Genomic DNA, 23,108 nt, shown 5'->3' with positions numbered 1-23,108 from the left:
GAGAATCTAAAATGACGTCGTTTGATGCCACGTCATGTAGTGTGTTGGCAGTTGATTGTTTAACCAATAAAATCTTACGATTATGCCAGCAAGGCAAGAGTGGCAACTGGAAAGACCAATAGATGTAGCAAAAGTGTTAGTATTTACGAAAATGCCACGCACCGAGTGAAAAGAAAATGCCCGTGAAAGGGAGAAGAAAATAAGAATCGAGAGAGGAGAGGAGTACTGGTGAGAGAGAGAGAGAGAGAGGAGATCGTAAGCTACGATTCAATGCGAGTCAAAATTTCGTCTACGAATCTGCAGCAGCTTCTTCTTCCTGATTTCTCGAATCGTCTCTCAGATTAAGGTATCGCAATTGTTCATGCTTCTTCTTCAGATTTCTGTTTCCTTGCCCTAAATTCTCTGCTCGATTTTGTGATTTTTGCCTTTTTTTGAGTTCTTAATGTCTACTTTGGGCTTTTCCATGTGTAGATTTCAGTTGGTATACACTTCTGCGGGTTTTGATTTTTGTCGATGATAGAAACGAAACGAGAGCTAGTGTATATTTTGGTTTAGTATAACTTCGCAATTGTCCTGTGAATTTTGTTTGAACTTTGTGTTTTTGGAATTTTTGAGCTTGAGTTGTTATAGTTATAAGCTTCAATTTTAAGGAATAAGGATTTGTTTGTTGTAATTCCCTGCAGATTCTTGATCTGGAAACAGTGTGAATCGTGGGATCTTGCTTTGTTTCGATTTATTGCGTTACGAAGTTATAGAAAACTTGGAATCCAATGGCTAACTTACCGCAGAGATCCTCGGTTAATTACCCGGGAACTCTTACTCCTTTAGAGCCAAATAGACCATCACCACAGCCAGATAGAACCCCGGTTCCTCATTCTCCTCCAGTTGTAGCTTCACCTATACCTCCTAGGTTTCCTCAACCAAGTTTAAGACCAGATCAGATGTCTTCACCTTCGATGAAATCCCCAAATCTGTTGTCACCTGCGAATGGAATCAGAACCGGAAGTCCCATTCCTCGTTTGAGTACTCCGCCTGGTCCTCCTGTTTTTAATACTCCTGTTAAACCAGCTGCTGTGCCTTTTCGTACCTCTCCAGCTACTCCTCAGCCTATGGCATACTCTTCAGCTACGGCTTCTTCTCTTCCTGTATCTACACCTTCTTTTTACTCAAACGGGTCATCAGTTGGATCGCAGCGTGATCTTCCAGATGCTGTTAGGATGGAGGAGCCTATAGCTGCAGACTCACCTTATGTTTTGTTTTCTGCTAATAAGGTATTTTTTCTTATCCTTTCAGTTCATATTTGGTGTGTGTGTGTCAGCGTTAGCTCTCTCAGTTTCACTTGCTATTTGTGTCTTATTCAACAGCCTCTGTGATCCTTTCTCTTAATCCTCTCGAGTGCCTGCTATGTGAAACTTTATTTATCTGCAACCATCACTGTCCATTTCATGTAGGTTTTAAAGCAGAAGAAGCTAGCAAATGTTGCTAGCTTGGGGTTTGGAGCAATAGTTTCTGCGGGGAGGGAGATTAGTCCTGGTCCTCAGATTATCCAACGTGATCCACATCGCTGTCTGAACTGTGGAGCGTATTCAAATCCTTATAGCTCCATTTTAATTGGCTCAGGCCAATGGCAGTGTGTCATCTGCGAGAGCATGAATGGAAGTAAAGGTGAATATGTGGCTTCGAGCAAGAATGAGTTGCAAAATTTTCCAGAGCTTTCATTGCCTCTGGTTGATTATGTTCAGACTGGAAACAAGAGACCTGGGTTTGTTCCTGCCTCTGATTCTCGGACATCTGCACCTGTCGTCCTTGTTATAGATGAGTGTTTAGATGAACCACACCTTCAGCACTTGCAGAGCTCTTTGCATGCATTTGTAGACTCACTTCCACAAACCACCAGGCTTGGAATTCTACTGTATGGTCGTACTGTTTCGATATATGATTTCTCGGAAGATTCCGTAGCTTCAGCCGATGTTATTTCTGGTGCAAAATCACCATCTGCAGAGTCCATGAAATCGCTGATTTATGGGACCGGTGTATACTTGTCACCGATGCATGCATCACTAAAGGTAGCACATGAGATATTCTCGTCCTTGAGACCATATACATTGAAGATTCCTGAAGCATCTAGAGATAGGTGCCTTGGAACTGCTGTTGAAGCTGCTTTGGCTATAATTCAAGGGCCATCAGCAGAGATGTCTCGGGGAGTGGTCAGAAGAGCAGGAGGTAACAGTAGAATCATTGTTTGCGCTGGTGGACCTATTACATGTGGTCCTGGATCAGTACCTCATTCAATGAGTCATCCAAATTACCCATATATGGAAAAGACAGCCATAAAATGGATGGATAATTTGGGGCGTGAAGCTCACAGACACAATACAGTTGTTGACATTTTGTGTGCTGGAACTTGTCCTCTCAGAGTTCCTGTCCTACAGCCACTTGCAAAAACTTCAGGTGGTGTTTTGGTTCTTCACGATGATTTTGGTGAAGCCTTTGGTGTAGACTTGCAGAGGGCTGCCACTAGGGCAGCAGGTTCACATGGTCTGCTTGAAGTACGGTGTTCAGATGATATTCTTATAACTCAAGTGATCGGACCTGGCGAAGAAGCACATTCAGAAACTCATGAGACGTTTAAGAGTGATGCGGCTCTCTGTATTCAGATGCTAAGTGTTGAAGAAACACAAAGCTTCTCTCTCTCGATGGAGAATAAGAGGGACATCAAAAGCGATCACGTCTTTTTCCAGTTTGCTTTCCATTATTCTGATATTTATCAAGCAGATGTTTCTCGGGTAATTACGTTCAAATTGCCAACTGTTGATAGTGTCTCAGCATATCTTCAGAGTGTTGTAGACGAAGCTGCTGCAGTTCTCATCTCCAAGAGAACACTTTTATTAGCGAAAAATCAGAAGGACGCAGTAGATATGCGCGCTATTGTGGACGAAAGAATCAAAGACATTGCTCTAAAATTCGGATCTCAAGTACCAAAATCAAAGCTTTATAGCTTTCCCAAGGAACTATCATCCCTTCCGGAACTCCTCTTCCATCTTAGAAGGGGTCCTCTCTTGGGAAACATAATTGGCCATGAAGATGAAAGATCTGTGCTACGGAATTTGTTTCTAAATGCATCTTTTGATCTGTCTCTTCGAATGGTTGCGCCACGTTGCTTGATGCACCAAGAAGGTGGTACATTCGAGGAACTACCAGCGTATGATCTCTCTATGCAATCAGATAAGGCTGTTATTCTTGACCATGGCACAGATGTATTTATTTGGTTGGTAAGTTTCTCTCGTCTCAACTCTGTGGCTTTATTATGTTCATGCAATCGTCGGTAGAGATTTTTGGATTACATCATATTAATTATTACTTCTTGTTGATTTTTAGGGAGCCGAACTGTCTGCTGATGAGATCAAGAGTGCTGCAGTCTTAGCAGCTTGCAGAACGTTGGCTGAAGAACTCACTGAATTCCGGTTTCCAGCACCTCGCATTCTAGCATTTAAGGTCCTTAACATTTCAGAATCCGATACGCATTTCTCAAAAGAATCACGCTTTCTCGTCCTTCTTTTCTCATCGTTACGATATCTCTATCTGGTAATCTACTGAAACAAAACTTTAATCTTGTGGACGTTGTTGTGTATAACAGGAGGGAAGTTCCCAGGCTAGATATTTTGTTTGCCGGCTTATACCAGCACATAAAGACCCACCTTATGAACAGGTAAAACATCAAAAATATCGAGTTCTAAACTTGATCTTCCTCAGAGAGTTAATCCCATTAATGGTTTTTTCCCCTTTTGAACCCAATTTTTGTGTGTGCAGGAAGCAAGATTTCCACAGATAAGAACATTGACGGCGGAGCAAAGAATGAAGCTAAAGAGTAGTTTTATAGAGTTTGATGAAGCTAGTTTCTGCGAATGGATGAGGAGTTTGAAAATAGTGCCTCCTGAGCCCAGGTAGTAGTCTACAATTTTATTCTGCTTCATCCTTTTTTCTCTTTTTCCTTTTTCTTCTCGAACAATTTTTTGGTTTCTCTGTTATTGTAACACACACTGTAATGAGTCTTTTTGTTTTATTAGGATTCTCTTTATAGTTTTCCTGAACAAAATGATACTTTTGTTATTACAGCAAAATAAAAAAGAGTAGTGATGATTGATGACCGTAATTATTTTATTTTTTTCCCCGTTGGTCATGTTTTCAAATTTCGAAGAAATTAAAAAACAAATCGTATGTAGAAAAGAACAAAAATATTGCGTGAAAAATGTGAAAGCTGCTATTCGAAACTGGATGACGTGGCAAAATAAGAGGTTATCCACACGAAGTTGGGTCCGGGGGTATAAAGGTAATTGCGGTCACCTTATCACCAACGTCTCAATTCCTCTCTCTCTCGTGCNAGTTCTCATCTCCAAGAGAACACTTTTATTAGCGAAAAATCAGAAGGACGCAGTAGATATGCGCGCTATTGTGGACGAAAGAATCAAAGACATTGCTCTAAAATTCGGATCTCAAGTACCAAAATCAAAGCTTTATAGCTTTCCCAAGGAACTATCATNATTTTTTTCCCCGTTGGTCATGTTTTCAAATTTCGAAGAAATTAAAAAACAAATCGTATGTAGAAAAGAACAAAAATATTGCGTGAAAAATGTGAAAGCTGCTATTCGAAACTGGATGACGTGGCAAAATAAGAGGTTATCCACACGAAGTTGGGTCCGGGGGTATAAAGGTAATTGCGGTCACCTTATCACCAACGTCTCAATTCCTCTCTCTCTCGTGCTCTTCGCTCGACGACACACGAAAACCGGAAAGCCAAAGTTTTCCACAGCCAGGCTACTGTCGCTCCCGCCGGCAATTCTCCCGGCTCGCCCCGTCGAGGATGGTGTCTCCACTTTGCGACTCTAAGTTACTTAACCACCGGCCCTCGATCTTCTCACCTACAGCTTCTCAGTACGTGATCGCCGATGGAATCATCCTCCGCCAGAACCGTCTTCTGAACTCGTCGTCGTTTTGGGGCACCAAAATCGGAAACACTGTGAAGTTGGGAGTATCTGGATGTAGTAGCTGTTCTCGGCGGAGGAGCACGAGTGTGAATGCTTCACTAGGTGGTCTTCTCAGCGGGATTTTCAAGGGCTCTGATAACGGAGAGTCCACTAGGCAACAGTACGCATCAACCGTCGCCTCCGTTAATCGATTGGAGACTGAGATTTCGGCTCTTTCGGATTCAGAGTTGCGTGGGAGAACTGATGCGTTGAAGCAACGCGCTCGGAAAGGAGAATCCATGGATTCACTTTTACCTGTAATTTTTCCAATCTTTTAGTTTCTCTCAGTTTTGTAGTTTCGATACCAAATTTTTTGATTCAATTGTGGAAACTTTCAAATTGTAGGAAGCATTTGCTGTTGTGAGAGAAGGTTCAAGGAGAGTTCTTGGACTCAGACCTTTCGATGTGCAATTAATAGGTAAGACAATCTTGGTGGAATGTTGTAATCTTATGGTTTCACTGTTAAGACTGTTGATTTAGTGAATTAGAATTCTCTATTTTGGTTTAATTGCAGGTGGTATGGTTCTCCATAAAGGAGAAATAGCAGAAATGAGAACTGGTGAAGGGAAAACGCTTGTTGCGATTTTACCAGCTTATTTGAATGCATTAAGTGGGAAAGGTGTTCATGTGGTAACAGTCAATGATTATCTGGCTCGGAGAGATTGTGAATGGGTTGGTCAAGTTCCTCGTTTCCTTGGATTGAAGGTTGGTCTAATCCAACGTATGTCTCTTTCTCTCAACTCCTTGGTCAATGTGTGTTGTTATCCCTTTTTTTTTTTTTTTATAGATGCTTCACATGTTTTGTTACTTTGACAGAGAATATGACACCTGAGCAAAGAAAGGAAAACTATTTATGTGACATCACATATGTCACCAACAGTGAGCTTGGATTCGATTATCTGAGAGACAATCTTGCCACGGAAAGTAATTCTTGCTTTATTTTTTTCCTTTCATTCTGGATTATATGACTGTTCTTTGAATGTCATTACATTACTGAGTTAACTTACTGAATGTACAGAGTGTGGAGGAGCTCGTCTTGAGGGATTTCAATTATTGTGTTATTGATGAAGTTGATTCCATACTAGTTGATGAAGCAAGGACTCCTCTCATTATCTCTGGGCCCGCAGAGAAACCTAGTGACCAGTATTACAAAGCTGCCAAGATTGCTTCAGCCTTTGAGCGGGATATACATTACACTGTAAGACTCCTCAGTTATTCCTGTTGTAGTATGAATTATTAAGTGGAGTTGGCCATCCATCTTCATATTCAAACTGCTCACTGAGTTTTTTTGGTGTAGGTTGATGAAAAGCAGAAGACTGTTTTATTAACGGAACAGGGTTATGAGGATGCAGAAGAAATCCTGGACGTGAAAGATTTGTATGACCCCCGTGAACAATGGGCATCATATGTTCTTAATGCCATTAAGGCAAAAGAGCTTTTTCTCAGAGATGTGAATTATATTATCCGAGCAAAGGAGGTCCTTATCGTGGATGAGTTTACTGGTCGTGTGATGCAGGTTCTTGTTTATGTGTTTTGCTTATTCATATAAACTATTCATCTCAATAAGAACTATTATCACTATTTATCATTTTAGTGATCTCAGTGGGTACGGCTGAGAAATATTCTTAGGCCACCAAAAAGCCATAGGGAAATAACTGTATGTAGGATCCCACTGAATTAGTTGTTTCTTTCAGGGAAGGCGTTGGAGTGACGGACTACATCAAGCAGTTGAGGCAAAAGAAGCATTGCCTATTCAAAATGAATCTATCACTCTGGCATCAATTAGTTATCAAAATTTCTTTCTTCAGGTTGGAATTGCCTACTTCCCACATATTATATAGTCATTTCGCATTTGTAATACATAATTTCAATTATGCTGCAGTTTCCAAAACTTTGCGGGATGACTGGTACTGCATCAACAGAGAGTGCAGAATTTGAGAGCATATACAAGCTCAAAGTTACAATTGTACCCACAAACAAGCCCATGATAAGGAAGGTTTGTCTCGTATCTTATCTTCTGAACTTGCACCTCCATATTCAAAATAGTTCTTTGGAATTTCTCTCTATCGGAAGATCTAGAAGGTGTGCTTGTAGGCCTTTTGGTGAGATCTTTTAAAGTGGGAAAATGTTAAGCATCCATGCTTTCTGAATTATATTGTCTGCTTTACTAGATTCCAATTTTGGTGTTTATTCTTTTCAAAAAAAGCTTATATATACCTTGTTAAATCACTGCAGGATGAGTCAGATGTTGTTTTCAAGGCAGTCAATGGCAAATGGCGGGCAGTAGTAGTGGAGATATCTAGAATGCACAAGACAGGTAGGGCTGTGCTAGTTGGTACCACCAGTGTCGAGCAGAGTGATGAAGTATCTCAACTATTGCGGGAAGCTGGAATATCTCATGAGGTAAGGCTTTCATGTAATTTTGGTATAAAACTCTTCAACGTGTATCTTTTGCAGAATTAAATCCAAAAAATTATATGCTTCCGTTAGTCCATTTTTTAACAAATGTATCAGTCGGTTTTGTTGGAATCTTAACAAATGGTGTACCATTGTATGTAAACATAAACCAGTTAAAAATATCTAAACAATTCTATTCCTGTACAAGAAAACTAACAGATGATGTTATATATATTTTGTAAAAAAAGGTCCTCAATGCCAAACCAGAAAATGTGGAGAGGGAAGCTGAAATTGTAGCACAAAGTGGCCGTTTAGGGGCAGTAACAATTGCCACAAATATGGCAGGGCGTGGGACAGACATAATTCTCGGTGGAAACGCAGAGTTTATGGCACGTTTGAAGCTTCGTGAGATACTTATGCCCAGGTATCATGCGTGATCCATTTTTAGATATAAATAAGATTAATGATAGAGTAAGCATAACTCTAGTTCGGTAATATATATTTTGTGCACATAAGATAGATCCTTTATCCACCCTTGATACAATTGCTACAGGTTATGTATGTTTTACGAAGAACCTTGGAGTTCATAGTTTCTTTTTACCTGAAGTTTTGTTACACTTTGACTGTTACTACAGAGTGGTAAAGCCTACTGATGGTGTTTTCGTATCTGTGAAGAAGGCCCCTCCCAAGAGGACGTGGAAGGTTTGGCCTTATTAAGACTCTGGTTTTGATAAGCATGGACTCTAATGGTTAAACTGAACTAAATAGACAGAAAACTCTACTATTCAGGTGAATGAGAAGTTATTTCCATGCAAATTGTCAGATGAGAAAGTAAAGCTAGCTGAGGAAGCTGTACAATCAGCTGTAGAGGCTTGGGGCCAGAAATCGTTGACTGAGCTTGAAGCAGAGGAACGTCTATCTTATTCTTGTGAAAAGGTGAACAACTGAGATATCCTGGGAGTATATCTTAATATGTTAAATTAGTTATCTGAGTCACTGAAATTTCCTCCTCCTCTTAGGGTCCTGTCCAGGATGAAGTCATAGGTAAACTCAGGAATGCATTTCTGGCGATAACAAAAGAATACAAGGGCTATACGGATGAAGAAAGGAAGAAAGTTAGTTCTGTTAAAGCAGAGCAGTATGTGAATCTCTGTCAAGTGTCTGTTGTTTATCTTTTATTCTCCTAAATTGCTGCAGGTTGTAGAAGCTGGTGGACTCCACGTAGTGGGGACAGAGAGACATGAATCACGCCGAATAGACAATCAGGTTACCTTAGAATAGTTGTTGTGAGGATAATTATGGTTGATTCAGGTTCCTTTTCCAGTGAAATTAACCTTCTTGAATATGTTTTCTTTCCCTCATACAGTTGCGTGGGCGAAGTGGCCGGCAGGGTGACCCTGGAAGTTCCCGGTTCTTCCTTAGTCTTGAAGATAACATATTCCGCATTTTTGGTGGAGATCGGATTCAGGTGACATTTGTATATACATCTGATTCATTTTCTGGAGAATAATCGCCTAAATATTGTTGGCATATAACTCTTAGGGTATGATGAGAGCATTCAGGGTGGAAGACTTACCGATCGAATCCAAGATGCTTACTAAAGCTCTAGATGAAGCTCAGAGAAAAGTTGAGAATTACTTCTTTGACATCAGAAAGCAATTGTTTGAATTTGACGAGGTTCTCAATAGCCAAAGAGATCGTGTTTACACAGAGAGAAGACGCGCCCTTGTCTCAGACAGCCTCGAGCCTCTGATTATCGAGTATGCTGAATTGACAATGGATGACATTCTCGAGGTAAGCTTTTTGAAATTGATGCTGCTAAAACAAGTTCTTTCTTCCCTCGAGTCTTTGTATACCGACAGCTGAAACTGGTTTTCCCACAACTAGGCTAATATTGGCCCGGATACTCCAAAAGAAAGCTGGGATTTTGAAAAGCTCATTGCGAAAGTTCAGCAGTAAGAATTACATTTCTTTAGAGAAAGTATGTCACAGAGAGAATCACTTCCATTTGTCTAAGCTCCTCTTGAAACTTCCAAATTTCAATCTCTTAGGTACTGTTATCTGTTGAACGACCTCACTCCAGATTTACTGAAAAGCCAAGGGTCAAGTTATGAGGAATTGCAAGATTATCTCCGTGCCCGTGGCCGTGATGCATACTTGCAGAAAAGAGTAAGTTATAGATAGTTTTCTTAGGCTTTTTCACATTTGTAAAAGATAACTAATTAAGCTTGTTTTATTTTTATTTTTACAGGAAATCGTGGAGAAACAATCACCAGGCCTAATGAAAGATGCTGAACGATACTTAATCTTGAGCAATATTGATCGGTTATGGAAAGAACACCTTCAAGCACTCAAGTTTGTGCAACAAGCTGTAGGGCTTAGAGGATATGCGCAGCGCGATCCACTCATCGAGTATAAGCTCGAAGGATACAATCTGTTCCTGGAGATGATGGCTCAAATACGAAGAAATGTGATATACTCCATATATCAGGTTCTTCATTAAATCAAATACCTCTACTTCACTTCACACAATAATTTATTCATTCAAGTTTAGATTCTTTATCTTGTTTTGTTCAACTGTGGCAGTTTCAACCAGTGCGGGTAAAGAAGGACGAAGAGAAGAAGTCGCAGAACGGGAAACCGAGCAAACAAGTGGATAATGTTAGTGAGAAGCCATCCTCAATTGCCAGCGCCTAGGAGAGCCTTAAACAGTTAAAAATATTTTTGGGAACAAGAGCGGGAATTCATCCTTAGAAAAATAGCTCAATCGCTACATTTGGTTGTCTAATGTCATTTATCTGTATATACTACTACTAGTACAGTGAGAAAGGATCATCACATCGAAACAAGATCAAAAGAAACTCTTTTCTCTTAAAGGATCAAGAATCACTGGGAAGAATCTGTTGGAGTAGTAGGTTGAGTTCGTTTCCTCTGGCCTTAACACCAATGGCTAGAGCAGTCTTGAGCTTAACCAACTCACCTAATCTGAGAGAGGCTCGTTTGTTGTCTCTAATATAGAGAACAGGAACACCCCTCGAAGCAGCTAAGTTGGGTATATGCTTCGTTAGCATCCTCGGTTTACAGTCTGCTACTACAATCACTACCTGTGAACTCTCTAAATCAGTTCGAAGTTTCTCTAATGAGAGACTGTTAAGAGGGTTTAAAAGTGTTGTTGTACCTGAAGTTGAACCGGAGGTTGTTTAGGGTTTTGTTGTTGGTCACTAGTGTTGTTGGATTCCATCCTTTCGAGAACACGAGTGACTTCGTTGATCCCAATCGCGATTTGTTTCTGAGATACATCACCATCACCATCACCATCGTATTTGATAATCGAATATTGAGAAAGAAAGAAAGAAAGAAACTATAGCAAAGAGAAGTAAAGTAACCTTGAGCCATATCTTCTCAGGCAATGAGTTCACATTCGAAAGCTTAGAAGCCTCAATTCCTCTAATTTCCACCAAAAGAAAAGATAAATTCTTAACAAAAAATAAAGGACCAAGTCTTAGGGTTTTCAGAGAGTGTTTTTTGTACCTCTGAATCAAGCCGAGCAGATGCGTAAGACGTTCGCCTTCATAGTAACTACTACAAACACGAACTCCTCAGAGACTTCGTAAACAGAGTAGAGAGAAGGGAGAGAGATTGAATTGATTATAAATAAGAAGAAAGCTTACTCTGATTCTTTGACGGGATTCGAATCAGCTTCTATCTTCTTCGCAGGGTTTATGGGTATGACGCTTCTCATCGAGAGTTTTAGTGGGTTATGCACACCAACTGTTCGACAGAAATACCCACTTTATATATTTGGGGGCGCATAGACGACAAAAAGGTAATTTCCGTATTTAGCCAAAACGAATGTATTCTGTATTTTTAGTACCTCAAACTCAAAACTCAGAACAGAATAAAAACAGATTTTTTTTTTGGTCAACGTAAAAATTACTAAAGAGTTGCCATCTCTTGATTCTCTTTACATCTTTTGTGATGGTTTTTGATAAAGTCTAAATCATGGAACAAAGATGAGTCTAATTTGTTACCGTCTTAGTTATGTGCTTGTTTGATTATGAATCAAGTAGTCATTTAAGAGTGTGTCATGTTGTCATTGTAAATATATGTTACCATATAACTATATTTGGATCTCTGCTCAAATACATTTCATTATTTTTAATATGTTATATATGTAATTGTTTATAATATTATTTGGATGCAATTCATGCAAACAATTTTTATGGTAAATATCATTCATGTAATGTAAATTTATTATGTAATTTTTATATTGTTAATTTTAATCGGTGCTAGAGTATATAAAATTATTAACTCGTGTTAAAGTGTGTCCAGCAGCTTCCGTGCTAGAATATAGAAAAAATTAACTCGTGTTAGAGTATGTAAGTCTTAAAATTATAATATAAATAAAAGAAATTTCAATCCTTGCTCTAGCACGGGTCCTAACTTAACTTTATTGAATGTTGTGGTTTATCAATAAAATATGTGAAAAATAAATTTGTAATATTGTGTTTAAAGATCTTTGGAAACAACTTGATATAAGATAAAAATCTTCCAAAAATATAGTTTGGAATAGCCTTGTTTTTATTTGTTACCATTAATATATCAATTATCAATTTGAAATATTCCCAATTAAGGTTGCACCCGATATTTTAGATGTAACGATTAATATATAGATTAATGTATAACCTAGGCCTGGGCATTCGGGTACCCGTTCAGGTTCGGTTCGGATATTTCGGGTTTTCGGGGTTCTGGGTTTAGATGTATAGAACCCGTTCGGGTATTTCTAGACTTTGGATTCGGATCAGGTTCGGTTCGGGTATTTCGGGTTCGAATTCGGATTACCCGAAGTTCACAAAATTCAAAATTTTAGTATCTAATTTAGTCTAAATTATTCAATAATACACAGTTTATCTCAAAATTTAGAGTATTTTTTACCCAAATTTACTAATAAACCGTTTAAATACTTCAAATTATCAAAAATATCTAAAAATCTGAATATTTTAGACGCTTATATTATTAAAATTATAAATATTACTAATGTATTACTACTATATATTAATAATGTGGGTATATTCGGATACCCATTCGGATTTCGGTTCGGATCGGATTCGGATTTTCAGATTTAGAAATTTAGAACCCGTTCGGGTATTTTACAATTTCGGATACGGGTTCGGATCGGGTTTTTTGGATCGGGTTCGAATCGGATCTTCGGATCCGGGTATATTGCCTAGTATAACCTATCTATAACCTATTTGTAACCATTTGTAATCATTTATTAAAAATATAAAGGCTTTGACTAGTCTACATTTAATTTACCATTCACCATTGCATACCATTATGCATTGTTGCATACTAAAAATCTCCATACTAGTATGCATTTGAGCGTACAACTCCATACCATTGTAAATTCACTATTGGTCTGCATTTTTCATTTTGCTTCTCAAAAGCTCCGTACTAATATAAACTCCATACTAATCTGCTCCATACCACAGTCCAATGATTTTGGTATGCATTGTCCGTTTTACACCATACCATACAACCATTCAAAACCAAAGTCTACAAAAACTATTCTGTGTACTTCCCTTTTATTATTAAAAAGGGATTATACTCAACTATGTGACTTTATGAATCATATCTTGAATCTCATGAAAATGATTCAAAGGTTTAATTTGGCACCAGAATCAAACCCATAAACTAAGATAAATAAAACTTCCAAATATGACCACATACTTCACTGCGTGGCTTCTGTGTCCATATACTGGAACGGGTCTTGAAACCAAACCATATCAACATTCATTGTACTGATCTCTAGCTTAGCTCCAAAAAGTGCGACAAAGATGTTGCGGCCTTCGAGCTGCGAAATTGAAGAAACCCTATTCGGATATATGATAAATAAATGAGTAAACATATATGTTTTCCATCACACTCACGGAGACAATGAATACGTAATCATTCAAATTCGATCAAGATGGGAACAAAAAAAAAATGGCTGCTACTACATCCACAAGTTTGACCATCTTCTGTTTTTTTTTTTTTTTTTCGGATGAAAAAATGCACAGCTCAAAACCGAAAACTTCAGGACTACTACTCAAGCGTATGATTATGATCCGAATAATAAATCCCACATCGAGAGTGTGACGGGCCATAAAGTAATAGTATATATAGAACATGAGACCAATCAAGAGTAAGATAAATTATACATTAAGGAAATCAACTTATAATGGAAATGAACTTGTAAAAAAAAAATGGCACAGTAAATCTGAAAGAAAACCCCGGGGTTTGAAGTATGTGGTATCTTTGCTTCAGAGGCATTCAATAGAGCAAAGATATTTATCAGAGGTTCCAACTCTCTTCAAGATGATAGGAAAAATGCAATGCAACTCACAACCCCACCACGAGTTACTATTACAAAGTGGACGAGATATACTATTATTGAGCACCACTTCATAATATTTTTGCGAAGACTCTATTGTACTTCTTGGCATGAGCCCCGAAAAGTCTCCGAGGACACAAGTTGTATGCAAACTGTAAAAACGAAGATGCAGCCAATATAGAAAAGAACTTGAAGATGCAGCCAATATAGAAAAGAACTTCTTTTCTTATTAAGAATCACTTAAACAATCTTACAAGATATGTTTAATCAGATTTACACACAGTCTACACGACTTGCCACTGACCAATTCTTAATCTAACCAAAATCCCTAAGAACCCTAAAAGCTTTCACGCTTAGTTCTCTAAAATTCTTCTTGAACGGCCAAACAACATGTTTGTTCAATAATACAATATATAGGAACTCTCCTATGACCTACTTTCCTAAACAAGGATAAGTCCAAATCTATTAGCCAATATGATAATATCTTGTCCTCTAATTACCAAGCCTTCAAAAGTATTGCCACGTCATCCAATATTTGTGACTCCTCCAAGACGCGTAAACATATTCCAGAGTCCTACAACACAGCCTTGTAGCACCAAAACGTCTTCATGCTTTCATTCTCCCCCTTTTTATCTGAATGTGACAACTCAAGCTCCAGATGTGAATAGTACTAGAATCTTTCAAAACCATAAGCCTTAGCTACATTCAGCTATGACATCACCATCATCACCAATATCACCATCTCATCACAAACTAGCCTGGTGGTCTTTACATGTGTAGAACCATGCCCTTGGATTGGTTTCTCTTTCACAAATATCACACCATAATTTACCACTAGCTTCTTCGTCATAACATAGTGAGAGAGGATGATCATCAGCTCTATGCTTTATTACTTGTGGCATAGTGGCGCATTTGAAGCATATAGTAAATCCACAATTTAATTCAATGCACCCGAGCCCAAGACCTGTCAAAATATTCTCTTTGCACCCATTGCAAACAAAAGCTTCATATATTGAAGTGTAATATAAGGGATGAGGAAGATGACTTGGATGGGAAAATGGCTCAGAAATTGCAGCGCACAGAACATCGAATGTCTTCTTCAAATGCTGGTATTTGAAACCATTGGACCATCTGTGGCAAGCGTAACAAGAGAAAAGGTTAGCCTCATCTGTAACAAGAGTAAGACGCTCATTGTGTAGTACATGCCGTTTCATTTTAAGAAATCCAGCGCAGTTTTGGTGGAGAATGAAGTCACAATCCATACAGCTGTAGAAGGATTGGAGACAGATGGGATGTGTGCATGCGCGACACCGCTTGTTGTCGTCACAAAGAACACCATTACCATGGAGTCTTAGGTAATGCTCTTTGTGGCTAAAATGTTGTATTATTGTGTTGCCATCTATTTCCACATATGGCTCTACATCTTCTGTTTCTTCAGGTACGCCTTCGAGTTCTATCCCGTTCCACACGTCAGATCTAGTAGCACATTCCGAATGAATAACATAGCCAGGACATCTCTGACACGAAAAACCTCCACAAGTCCAGTCCACCTTCTGGTGGCAAAATCCACATACAGAATTGACAAAACCAAGAACAGAAGTGCGGGTAACACGGTGATCATGCCGATTAATGTTTATGACGCGTGGAAGGTCAAGACAGTCTTGATGGATCATAAAACCACATTGAAAACACACGTAAGGACTTCGACATCCCTTCAAACCGCAAGCATTACATGTAAAATAATCGAGTCTTGGGAGAAGGGTGAGTTGGTGATCATGTGCTTTCAGATTCAGAAGATGTTGTTGTGGTGGATTCAAAACACAACGCATATCCAAGGTGAAGTTACACAAAGAACAATAATAAAAAAATCTAACACGTATCAGTACTGTTGAGCAAAGGCGGCATATTCCATCACAATAGTCTGATTTTGGACCTGTGTGGAGCTTAAGAGGGATGCCATGGGTGGTAAGAGTGGTTTACCTCTAAAGGGAGATTTAGCTCTGACGGATGCCATACGCAACCCACATGGAAGGCTAAATCACATTCATGATATTTGTAATGAAACTGCCCATCAGTATACTTGGCACATTTAGCAGCACAGTCGAACAGGATCTGTTTTTTAAAAAGGGTGAGCTTGTGGGGGATGCGTCTTGGAAATGTCAATAACCTCCGGTGGTGGGTACTTAGCACAGTACAGATCAACGTCAAAGTCACATAACTCACAAGAATAACATAAAGCATTTTTAGAAAAGTACATGCCACATAAATCGCAGTAAGTTTGACAATATTTCCCCAGTAATCGACGGACAAGAGTGTGATCGGGGTGAGATGGATGCTCGATATATATGGAGGACTCGACACATATCTTGTGAACAAAATGATTGCAGCTTTTACAATAGTAGCCATCACTGCTGGGAGCTTGAAATTGGCCACAACAATCACCTATCCTCAAATCCTTCCAAGGCATCATAGCATGCTCGTGGACTAACGGCATTAACACTCCCTCGGAATCCATATTTGGAAGAAGAAGAAGAACAAGAAGAAGAAAGAAGAAGGAGAAAGAGTAGTTGGATCTGAAATCTCAAAGCTAATAAGGATGCTCCTTTCACGTTTCTCTCTCTCTCATAAAACTCAAAAGTCTTCTCTCGTTAATCTCATCAACGATGTTCTTATAAAATTGGTAGTTATACATATTTTAAAGAAAATGTCAGACTTTTGAGTTTTATGATAATTAATCATTAGCATTATTTTATTAACACGAACCACTTGTCAAAAAAATAAAATAGATGCTAAGTCTATACAATGCAGCTAGCTAAGTCAAATAATATCGTATGGTGGTCCTTAGGCCATCTTTAACGCCATAACACTTTGCTTATTCTTGGGCTTTTTAAATTGTAAAATATTGAATAGTGGGCTTAGATCACTCAAAACTGATCTTATTTGAGAACAGTTTTTATGTTGTTCTGCTATTTTTATTGGACATATTTTTTGGTCGGTGGAGAGATTTCTCTCGTTTCTTCGGTATTGTCGACATTGATTTTTTTTTGTTCTCTCCCAACTGCGAAACGGCGATTTTCTTCCCTTCTTCTCGTGCCGATCTCATCTCCGCTGTCTCCTTGTCGAAGCCCAGTGATTCCTCTGTCTCATCGGCGATCTCTCCGTCTACTCTGTCTCCGTCGTATCGCCAAGCTCTCTCTCTCTCCACTGTCTCCGGTGTCTTGCGAAGCTCCTCAGCTCCTCTGGAAGAGATCTCCTCGTCTCCTCTGTCTCGGCTGGCTCGCAAATCTCATCTCCGGTGAACAAAGGCGAAGGTAATCTCATCTCCCGAATTTCATCGATGTTTCATCGATTTGGGTTTTTCAAATCTATGAATTAGAATTAGGTTTTGAGTGTCGTGCGTTGTTTGAGTCAATATTTAGATTTGTGTGTTGTTTGAGTCAATTTTGAGTGTTGTGTTGTTTGAGTCAATTTCGATTATGCTTTAGCCTTTGGTTTAGGGTTCAATCTCGTGTCTTTGAATTAGAGTCAATTTTGAGTGTCGCCTTTGGCTGTAGACGTCTCTGTGGCGATTCTGCAGCTATCAGAAAATGGAGATATGCAGAGAATTAGAGACAAATGGTTGCTGAGGAAAGCTTGCTCTCTGCAAGGCGCAGAGTTAAAAGTACATAGGCTGGAGCTTAGTAGCTTTTGGGGATTGTTTGTGATGTGTGGAGGGACATGCGTTCTTGCTGTTGCAGTGTATACAGTATTGATGATACGTCAACGTCCTGAAGAAGCAGAGCCGCAGAGGGGTTGACCGCTAGAAGAAGCATCCACTCCTTTCTCTCCTTTGTCATTTAGGGAGACGCCAAGGCTATGTCATTTAGGGAGAGGCAGCCTGAAGATATCTTTGTCAGTGGTCCGAGTGGCTGCAACTAAAGTGTTTCCAGCTCTAGTACGTAACTATATGATAACCTCTTTGTTGATAAAACTTGAATCAAAATTCAAAACTGTTTGTTAATAATAATCATCATGTCAATTAGTGGATGATTATGATGTGTTCTATTATCTTTACACTCTACTAGTCTTCTTTACCCTTAATTGTAAAAGTTTGATACAACTGAAAATCTGAAATCTACCTATTCAAATTATCAATTAAAGAGCTACAATACAAGTCTTGAATGAATTAACTGAATGAATCAAGACTTGAATGAATCAGCCAAAAAAATTATTTATAATGTTTTGTTATTTCATAAAAATTTGGTATTGTATTATGAATTTTAGTAAAAGTTTTATAAGTTTTAAAATTTAAATGTTCTTTTATAATTTTAATAATTTATAAGTTTATAAGTTTAAGAATATGATTAAGAATATTATATAATTGTAATAAGTTTAATTCTAATATTACATACCAAATTTATTAGATTTTATAATTGTTTTATGTTTAAGAATATTATATTATTAAATCTTAAGATCTTAAACATGTTCTCCTTATAACTAACTTTTTAGCAAAAGATCTTAACTACTGATCTTAGATTATTTTCCTAATTTATTTAATCTAAGAACACAAAAAACTGTTGTGCCTATAAAGATGCCCTTAAAGCGAAGAAGATACAGTTTACAGTTTGTTGGATACATGGTACAGAGAAAGAGCAAAAGCAGAATCGCTAGCTCCATTTTGTGGACGTACGTGGATTGATTCAACCCTTCATCGTAAATGAAACGAAACATAGATAACTAGATGGAGGGGTAATAAAACTAGCTTTGCTCTGTCGGTAACTAGCTTAAATAAAATTAAATTTCATGAAACAATAAACAAATAAAAGTCTAGTTTGCTTTTGTGTGAGTCATGTCAACTAGTAGTGGTTGACATGTTGTCATTTTGCATCTCTGTTTCCATGTAATTATTATATATTAACTATTTGTGATTCAAATAATGTCAAAGACATATACATCTCCAATCTCATTTGTTTACTACATACATGCCAAATTTTGTCTGCCACAAACATCTCCCTATCTCTATATTTCCCCTGTTTTTCCTCTGTTTCTACTAACATTACAAGTGGATTTAACCAAACTCAAGAGCACACTGAGTTAGTCATTATTCACACATACCTTTAGAGATCCCCGAAAATTTTCAAGTAATTAGCTCAGTGGAACTATCTTTCTTTACCTCGTTAGAATTTACTGTAATTTCCCTAATGGAGACTCAAGAGCATGATCATCGACTAGCCATAGACCATATTCTTGGAAGCGTTTCATCTTCTTGTCATAACCGATAATGTAGTTATTGTGGATTATGACATGTTTTGCCTTTGTCTCTTTAACCCATGTCTCGTTGTTAAAGTACAATCCTCCTTTTGGGAAAGCTACCTGAGAAAGCAAGTAGAGATCCACCTGCAGAAACCAAAGAGATTAAAAAAACCATATATATAATCCAACATTCATAAGAAGATTAGAAGAAAATTTATGAGTATATATAAAAGAAATTGGTACTTGGAGGAAGCAAAAACATACCAAATGAGCTGTTTTGTTAAGTGCTAAGTTAAAAGCAGGCTGATCATTTGCTTTAAAACGGATGGACTCAGACCAAACTTGGGACTCAAGTTCCTCTATCCATTTCTTCATTAGAACCTTTGCACCTTTAGTGGGGCGCAAGTAAATCATGCAGCTACATATATAAGTCTCTCCGTTTTGATCCGGAGGTGGCAAATCATGAGAATGATTCAAAGGTTTAATCTGGATACAAAAACCAACCCGAGAATTAGATAAATAAAACACTCTAAAATTTCCAAATACTCTATTTAATTGTGATTTGTTTTCACATACTTCAGGCTTGTCGTCCGTGAAGTACGCGTCATGGCTTCCCTCCAAATACTGAAACGGGTCTTGCAACCAGACCATATCAACATCGTTGTACATAACATTGTATCCTAGCTCCAAAATGTGCAAGAGGTGCTGCGGCCTTCGAGCTGTGAAATTAAAGAAACCCTAATCGCATATGACGAATAAGTTAGATTAAAGAACTGTTTTCATCACACAGGGATACATAATCACTCAAATTAGATCAAGATTAGAATTTTTTAAAAAAAAAACTGGCTGCTACAACATCCACAAGTTGACCATCTTTTGTCATCCATATGATCTCAATCAGGATATACTGTCTTAACGGAAAGATCTTTTTGACTACTCAAACTAGGCATATTAACCGGAACCAAAGAACCAAACCGAAATTTCGGATTTGGTTCGGTTTCAGGTATCACATAAGAACCGAACAACATGAGCTACTATAACCATTCCCGTTTAATACTCCCTCCGTTTCATAATATAGGATGTTTAGAGATATATTTTTGTTTCATAATATAGGATGTTTCCAACTTTCTATGCAACTTTTAGATTAAATTTATATTTTATATCATGCAGACTTGTTTATGATTGGTAAAACTTTTTAAAAATAACTATTTCTTAATATGCGTGTTTTCACTAAAATATCTTATATTTTGAAACGGAGTGAGTATAAATTAACAAAACCATTTTTTGGCTAGATCCCAATCCCATCATGAATTCAAAGAAGCTAAGGATATAAATCTCAATCAAAGGTGAAAAGTTAGTTTACCTGGGAACCAAAACTGTGTGCGGTCTTCGAATCGAGCGCTGGAGGAATAAGAACGGCATGGCCAGGCCAGTTTTCGTTGACTTTGTACAGAGTAGTGTAATCCTCAGCAATCACAAGGACTTGGTCCTGATGCTTCTGTCTAGAAACAGTAATCAACCAGTTGTTGAGAAAAGGCAAGAAGGGTGAGCTCACGGCGCAGACGATCACAGTGCCGTTCTTAGCAACGAACTTGGCAGCCTCAGCGAGGGTATAGTCACGCCATTTGGATTTGGCTTCCGGAGACAAAGAAGTAGAATAAGAAGAGACTCTGTTTGGGAATAGTAATAAGGGAGATCCTGGCCAGGGTAAGAGCACACCGAAGATAAGGAAGAGAGCTAGAAGGAGAAGGAGGAGGAGCGTGATGGGACGATTTGAGAATGAAGAATAAGAACGAGGAGAGGATGAGAATGAGCTTTGGATTGTACGCTTCGGTTGCTGAGCCATTGTTTGTTGTAGCTGCACAGCAACACAATTTGGCAGAGAATGTTTCACAATCTTAAATCGGATTCAAATTAAGATATGAAAAATATACAAAACCAAAATAGTTGAGAATTCTTCTTGCCACTTTGAGTGAGGTTTTACAACTTGTAGTATATAATAATACCTAGCGTGAACAAATAGTTCATTACTTTATAATATAAGTAAAATTATGTTAATGGATCATTAATAAGTCACATATAATGCCAATTTGAATCATTCATAATTAAATTACAAATTCCATGAAGAAGTCAATATTGAAGTCAATTAATAAAGTCATATAGAATTCCAATTTGTAGTAGTATTCTTGGCCAAAAACTACTTTTCAATATTTTAAGATGACTTAACACGCAAGAAGAAAAGTCCCTTTTTTGTAATATGAAGCCAAATTATCAAATTAGTTTTTGTCAACAAAAATTTAACAACATTACCAAAAAAAAAAAGCAAAATATTAACAAGTTTTTCTAAAAAATAAACATGGCTGCTACTACTACTACATCCACAAGTTGACCATCTTTTGTTATTCATAGGATCAAACATGAATATACTGTATATATATTATTTAAAATATGAAAACCCATTGTTCAGTTAATTTTACTCACATGATCACTTTAAGTAATTTTAACTCACGATAATTAATAATAATTATATAATACATGTTTAAGAACGTCTCCATTACTTTGTAATTATTTTATTCAATAATCCCATTTTTTTATGACAAATATAAATGGTCAGTATATTCTTTTCGATCAAATTTCTCTCTCAGTACTTTTAAGATGATCGACTTTATCACTCGTAATAGCCAAATCAACGAAATTAAGTTTTCCTACCAAATTCAAAACTTGTATCGAGCCAACTTAAGGTTGATCAAATCAACGAAATTTAGTTTTCCGGTTTTAGACGGCAAGAGAAAGTTATAGTTTTGATTTGAACGAAATCCAATGAACGAAGAAAGTTTCAATCCTACGGATCCCAAGTCCATATAAAGCTTAAAATTCATCAGCATCACTCCAAAAAAAAAAAAAAAAAAAAAAAAAAAAAAAAAAAAAAAAAAAANAACAAAAAAACAAAAAACAAAAAATCAAATTAAATCAACGAACCAATTCAGTCCTACAAAACAAAGACAAGTCATATAGCAAAGTATTTTCTTTAATTTATCAAAGGAACCAGTATCTGCAAAATTAATGATCCAGAATCCAAAAAATATGAGATAGTTTTACTTTTAACTGGCAAAGAAACTTTCTTAACAATGAATGTCTCACATATTCCCAATTCAAATTTCACCATTGGTGGGTATTAGTTTCAAAGTTACTAGTGCTTCCCCACGCAACGCGTGGGTTATGGTGTAGTTGGCACTTTTTTGTTTTTTTTTTTGGTCTTTTTCGTTTTCTTTTTTGTATTATTTCGTTTTAATTAGGCATATACGGGCTTTGCCGTCACTTTTATTTATACACTATATGTTTATACCATTTTGTTTAGTATAATTGTGGCGTTTATTTTTTATGAATTATAAAGATGTTGTTTCTTACTTTTGAGGATCCAATCTTATCATTGACTGATATTGTTTCCAATACATTTATTGTATTATAGATTTTCTAATTAACTGCTTATTTAAACCCTTCATACGTTGATGTTGCAATAATAAGTTATTTTTAAAAAATATCTTCTGTGTAAGTGATTATGTTTGTATGCCCATGTTTTGGTCTAATATTAATAAGATCGTTTCTGTTTTTCTTTAGTTGGCTTTGAAACCAATTTTGAGTTAAGCAAATAATGGGTCGAATTATCGTGTCAATAAGTAATATAAATTATTATGTATATATATTGTATATATGTGACTATAAATTTAGCTAACTAAAAAATTATGTAATATTTAAATACAATCTTGAACATATATATATTTTTTTTATTTGTGGGAGGAATGTATGAAATTATTGGATAGAAGTTATTTTTGAGTTAAATGACCTTTAATGTCTTTAAAGTGAGTTAAATATTAATAAATTTTTATATGTGTCTTGACTTTTTTAAAAAGGAATACCAAGTGTTTCCTTCCAAATTTGAAGTGATATAGTATTTTAGTTTTCTTATATGATTTTATGAACTTCAATGTAAAAGTTTTTCAAAGTAATAAGTACACTCACTGATTGAATTATAAAATTTGGAGAAATGTTTATTTCGTTTAATCATCTGCTCTTTTAAATAA

General features: G+C 37.1%; 4 protein-coding genes, 1 long non-coding RNA gene and 1 pseudogene across 8 annotated transcripts; 3 read left to right on the top strand and 3 right to left on the bottom strand.

Annotated features, from left to right (window-relative positions):
* Window positions 183–4,165, top strand: LOC104713380 (protein transport protein SEC23). The gene is made up of 6 exons (XM_010430483.2): window positions 183–346; window positions 684–1,271; window positions 1,452–3,272; window positions 3,379–3,495; window positions 3,638–3,709; window positions 3,811–4,165. Exons 2-6 carry the CDS (start codon window positions 771–773, stop codon window positions 3,946–3,948), a joined length of 2,649 nt encoding a protein of 882 aa, XP_010428785.1. The 5' UTR covers window positions 183–346; window positions 684–770; the 3' UTR covers window positions 3,949–4,165.
* Window positions 4,744–10,297, top strand: LOC104713340 (protein translocase subunit SECA1, chloroplastic). The gene is made up of 20 exons (XM_010430439.2): window positions 4,744–5,281; window positions 5,370–5,442; window positions 5,539–5,745; window positions 5,841–5,944; window positions 6,043–6,222; window positions 6,322–6,540; window positions 6,719–6,832; window positions 6,907–7,020; window positions 7,260–7,427; window positions 7,670–7,845; window positions 8,057–8,123; window positions 8,211–8,357; window positions 8,441–8,536; window positions 8,619–8,687; window positions 8,788–8,889; window positions 8,964–9,215; window positions 9,309–9,376; window positions 9,473–9,590; window positions 9,673–9,912; window positions 10,008–10,297. Exons 1-20 carry the CDS (start codon window positions 4,862–4,864, stop codon window positions 10,116–10,118), a joined length of 3,045 nt encoding a protein of 1,014 aa, XP_010428741.1. The 5' UTR covers window positions 4,744–4,861; the 3' UTR covers window positions 10,119–10,297.
* LOC104713349 (ribonuclease P protein subunit p38-like) lies at window positions 10,103–11,547 on the bottom strand. 4 transcript variants are annotated; one of them, XM_010430466.2, is made up of 5 exons: window positions 11,093–11,541; window positions 10,953–11,003; window positions 10,808–10,868; window positions 10,600–10,710; window positions 10,103–10,525 (listed from the first exon to the last, which is right to left on the bottom strand). In XM_010430466.2, the coding sequence occupies exons 1-5, from the start codon at window positions 11,161–11,163 to the stop codon at window positions 10,301–10,303; spliced, it is 519 nt and encodes a 172-aa protein (XP_010428768.1). In that variant the 5' UTR covers window positions 11,164–11,541; the 3' UTR covers window positions 10,103–10,300. The 4 variants fall into 4 exon arrangements, with proteins under 4 accessions (XP_010428768.1, XP_010428775.1, XP_010428753.1 ...); XM_010430473.2 differs by having other exon boundaries at window positions 10,953–11,000; XM_010430451.2 differs by having other exon boundaries at window positions 10,808–11,003; window positions 11,093–11,547.
* Window positions 14,168–16,436, bottom strand: LOC104713330 (annotated as a pseudogene).
* LOC104713323 lies at window positions 16,754–17,893 on the top strand. Its single transcript, XR_755603.2, has 2 exons — window positions 16,754–17,105; window positions 17,372–17,893. It is a non-coding gene; the product is annotated as an uncharacterized LOC104713323 (long non-coding RNA).
* LOC104713313 (UDP-D-xylose:L-fucose alpha-1,3-D-xylosyltransferase) lies at window positions 18,676–21,043 on the bottom strand. The gene is made up of 4 exons (XM_010430412.2): window positions 20,390–21,043; window positions 19,603–19,764; window positions 19,291–19,512; window positions 18,676–19,170 (listed from the first exon to the last, which is right to left on the bottom strand). The coding sequence occupies exons 1-4, from the start codon at window positions 20,870–20,872 to the stop codon at window positions 18,958–18,960; spliced, it is 1,080 nt and encodes a 359-aa protein (XP_010428714.1). The 5' UTR covers window positions 20,873–21,043; the 3' UTR covers window positions 18,676–18,957.

This window comes from Camelina sativa, chromosome 2 (assembly GCF_000633955.1).
Source record: "Camelina sativa cultivar DH55 chromosome 2, Cs, whole genome shotgun sequence".
Taxonomy (NCBI): domain Eukaryota; kingdom Viridiplantae; phylum Streptophyta; class Magnoliopsida; order Brassicales; family Brassicaceae; genus Camelina; species Camelina sativa.
This window is presented reverse-complemented; position numbering and strand designations above follow the sequence as displayed.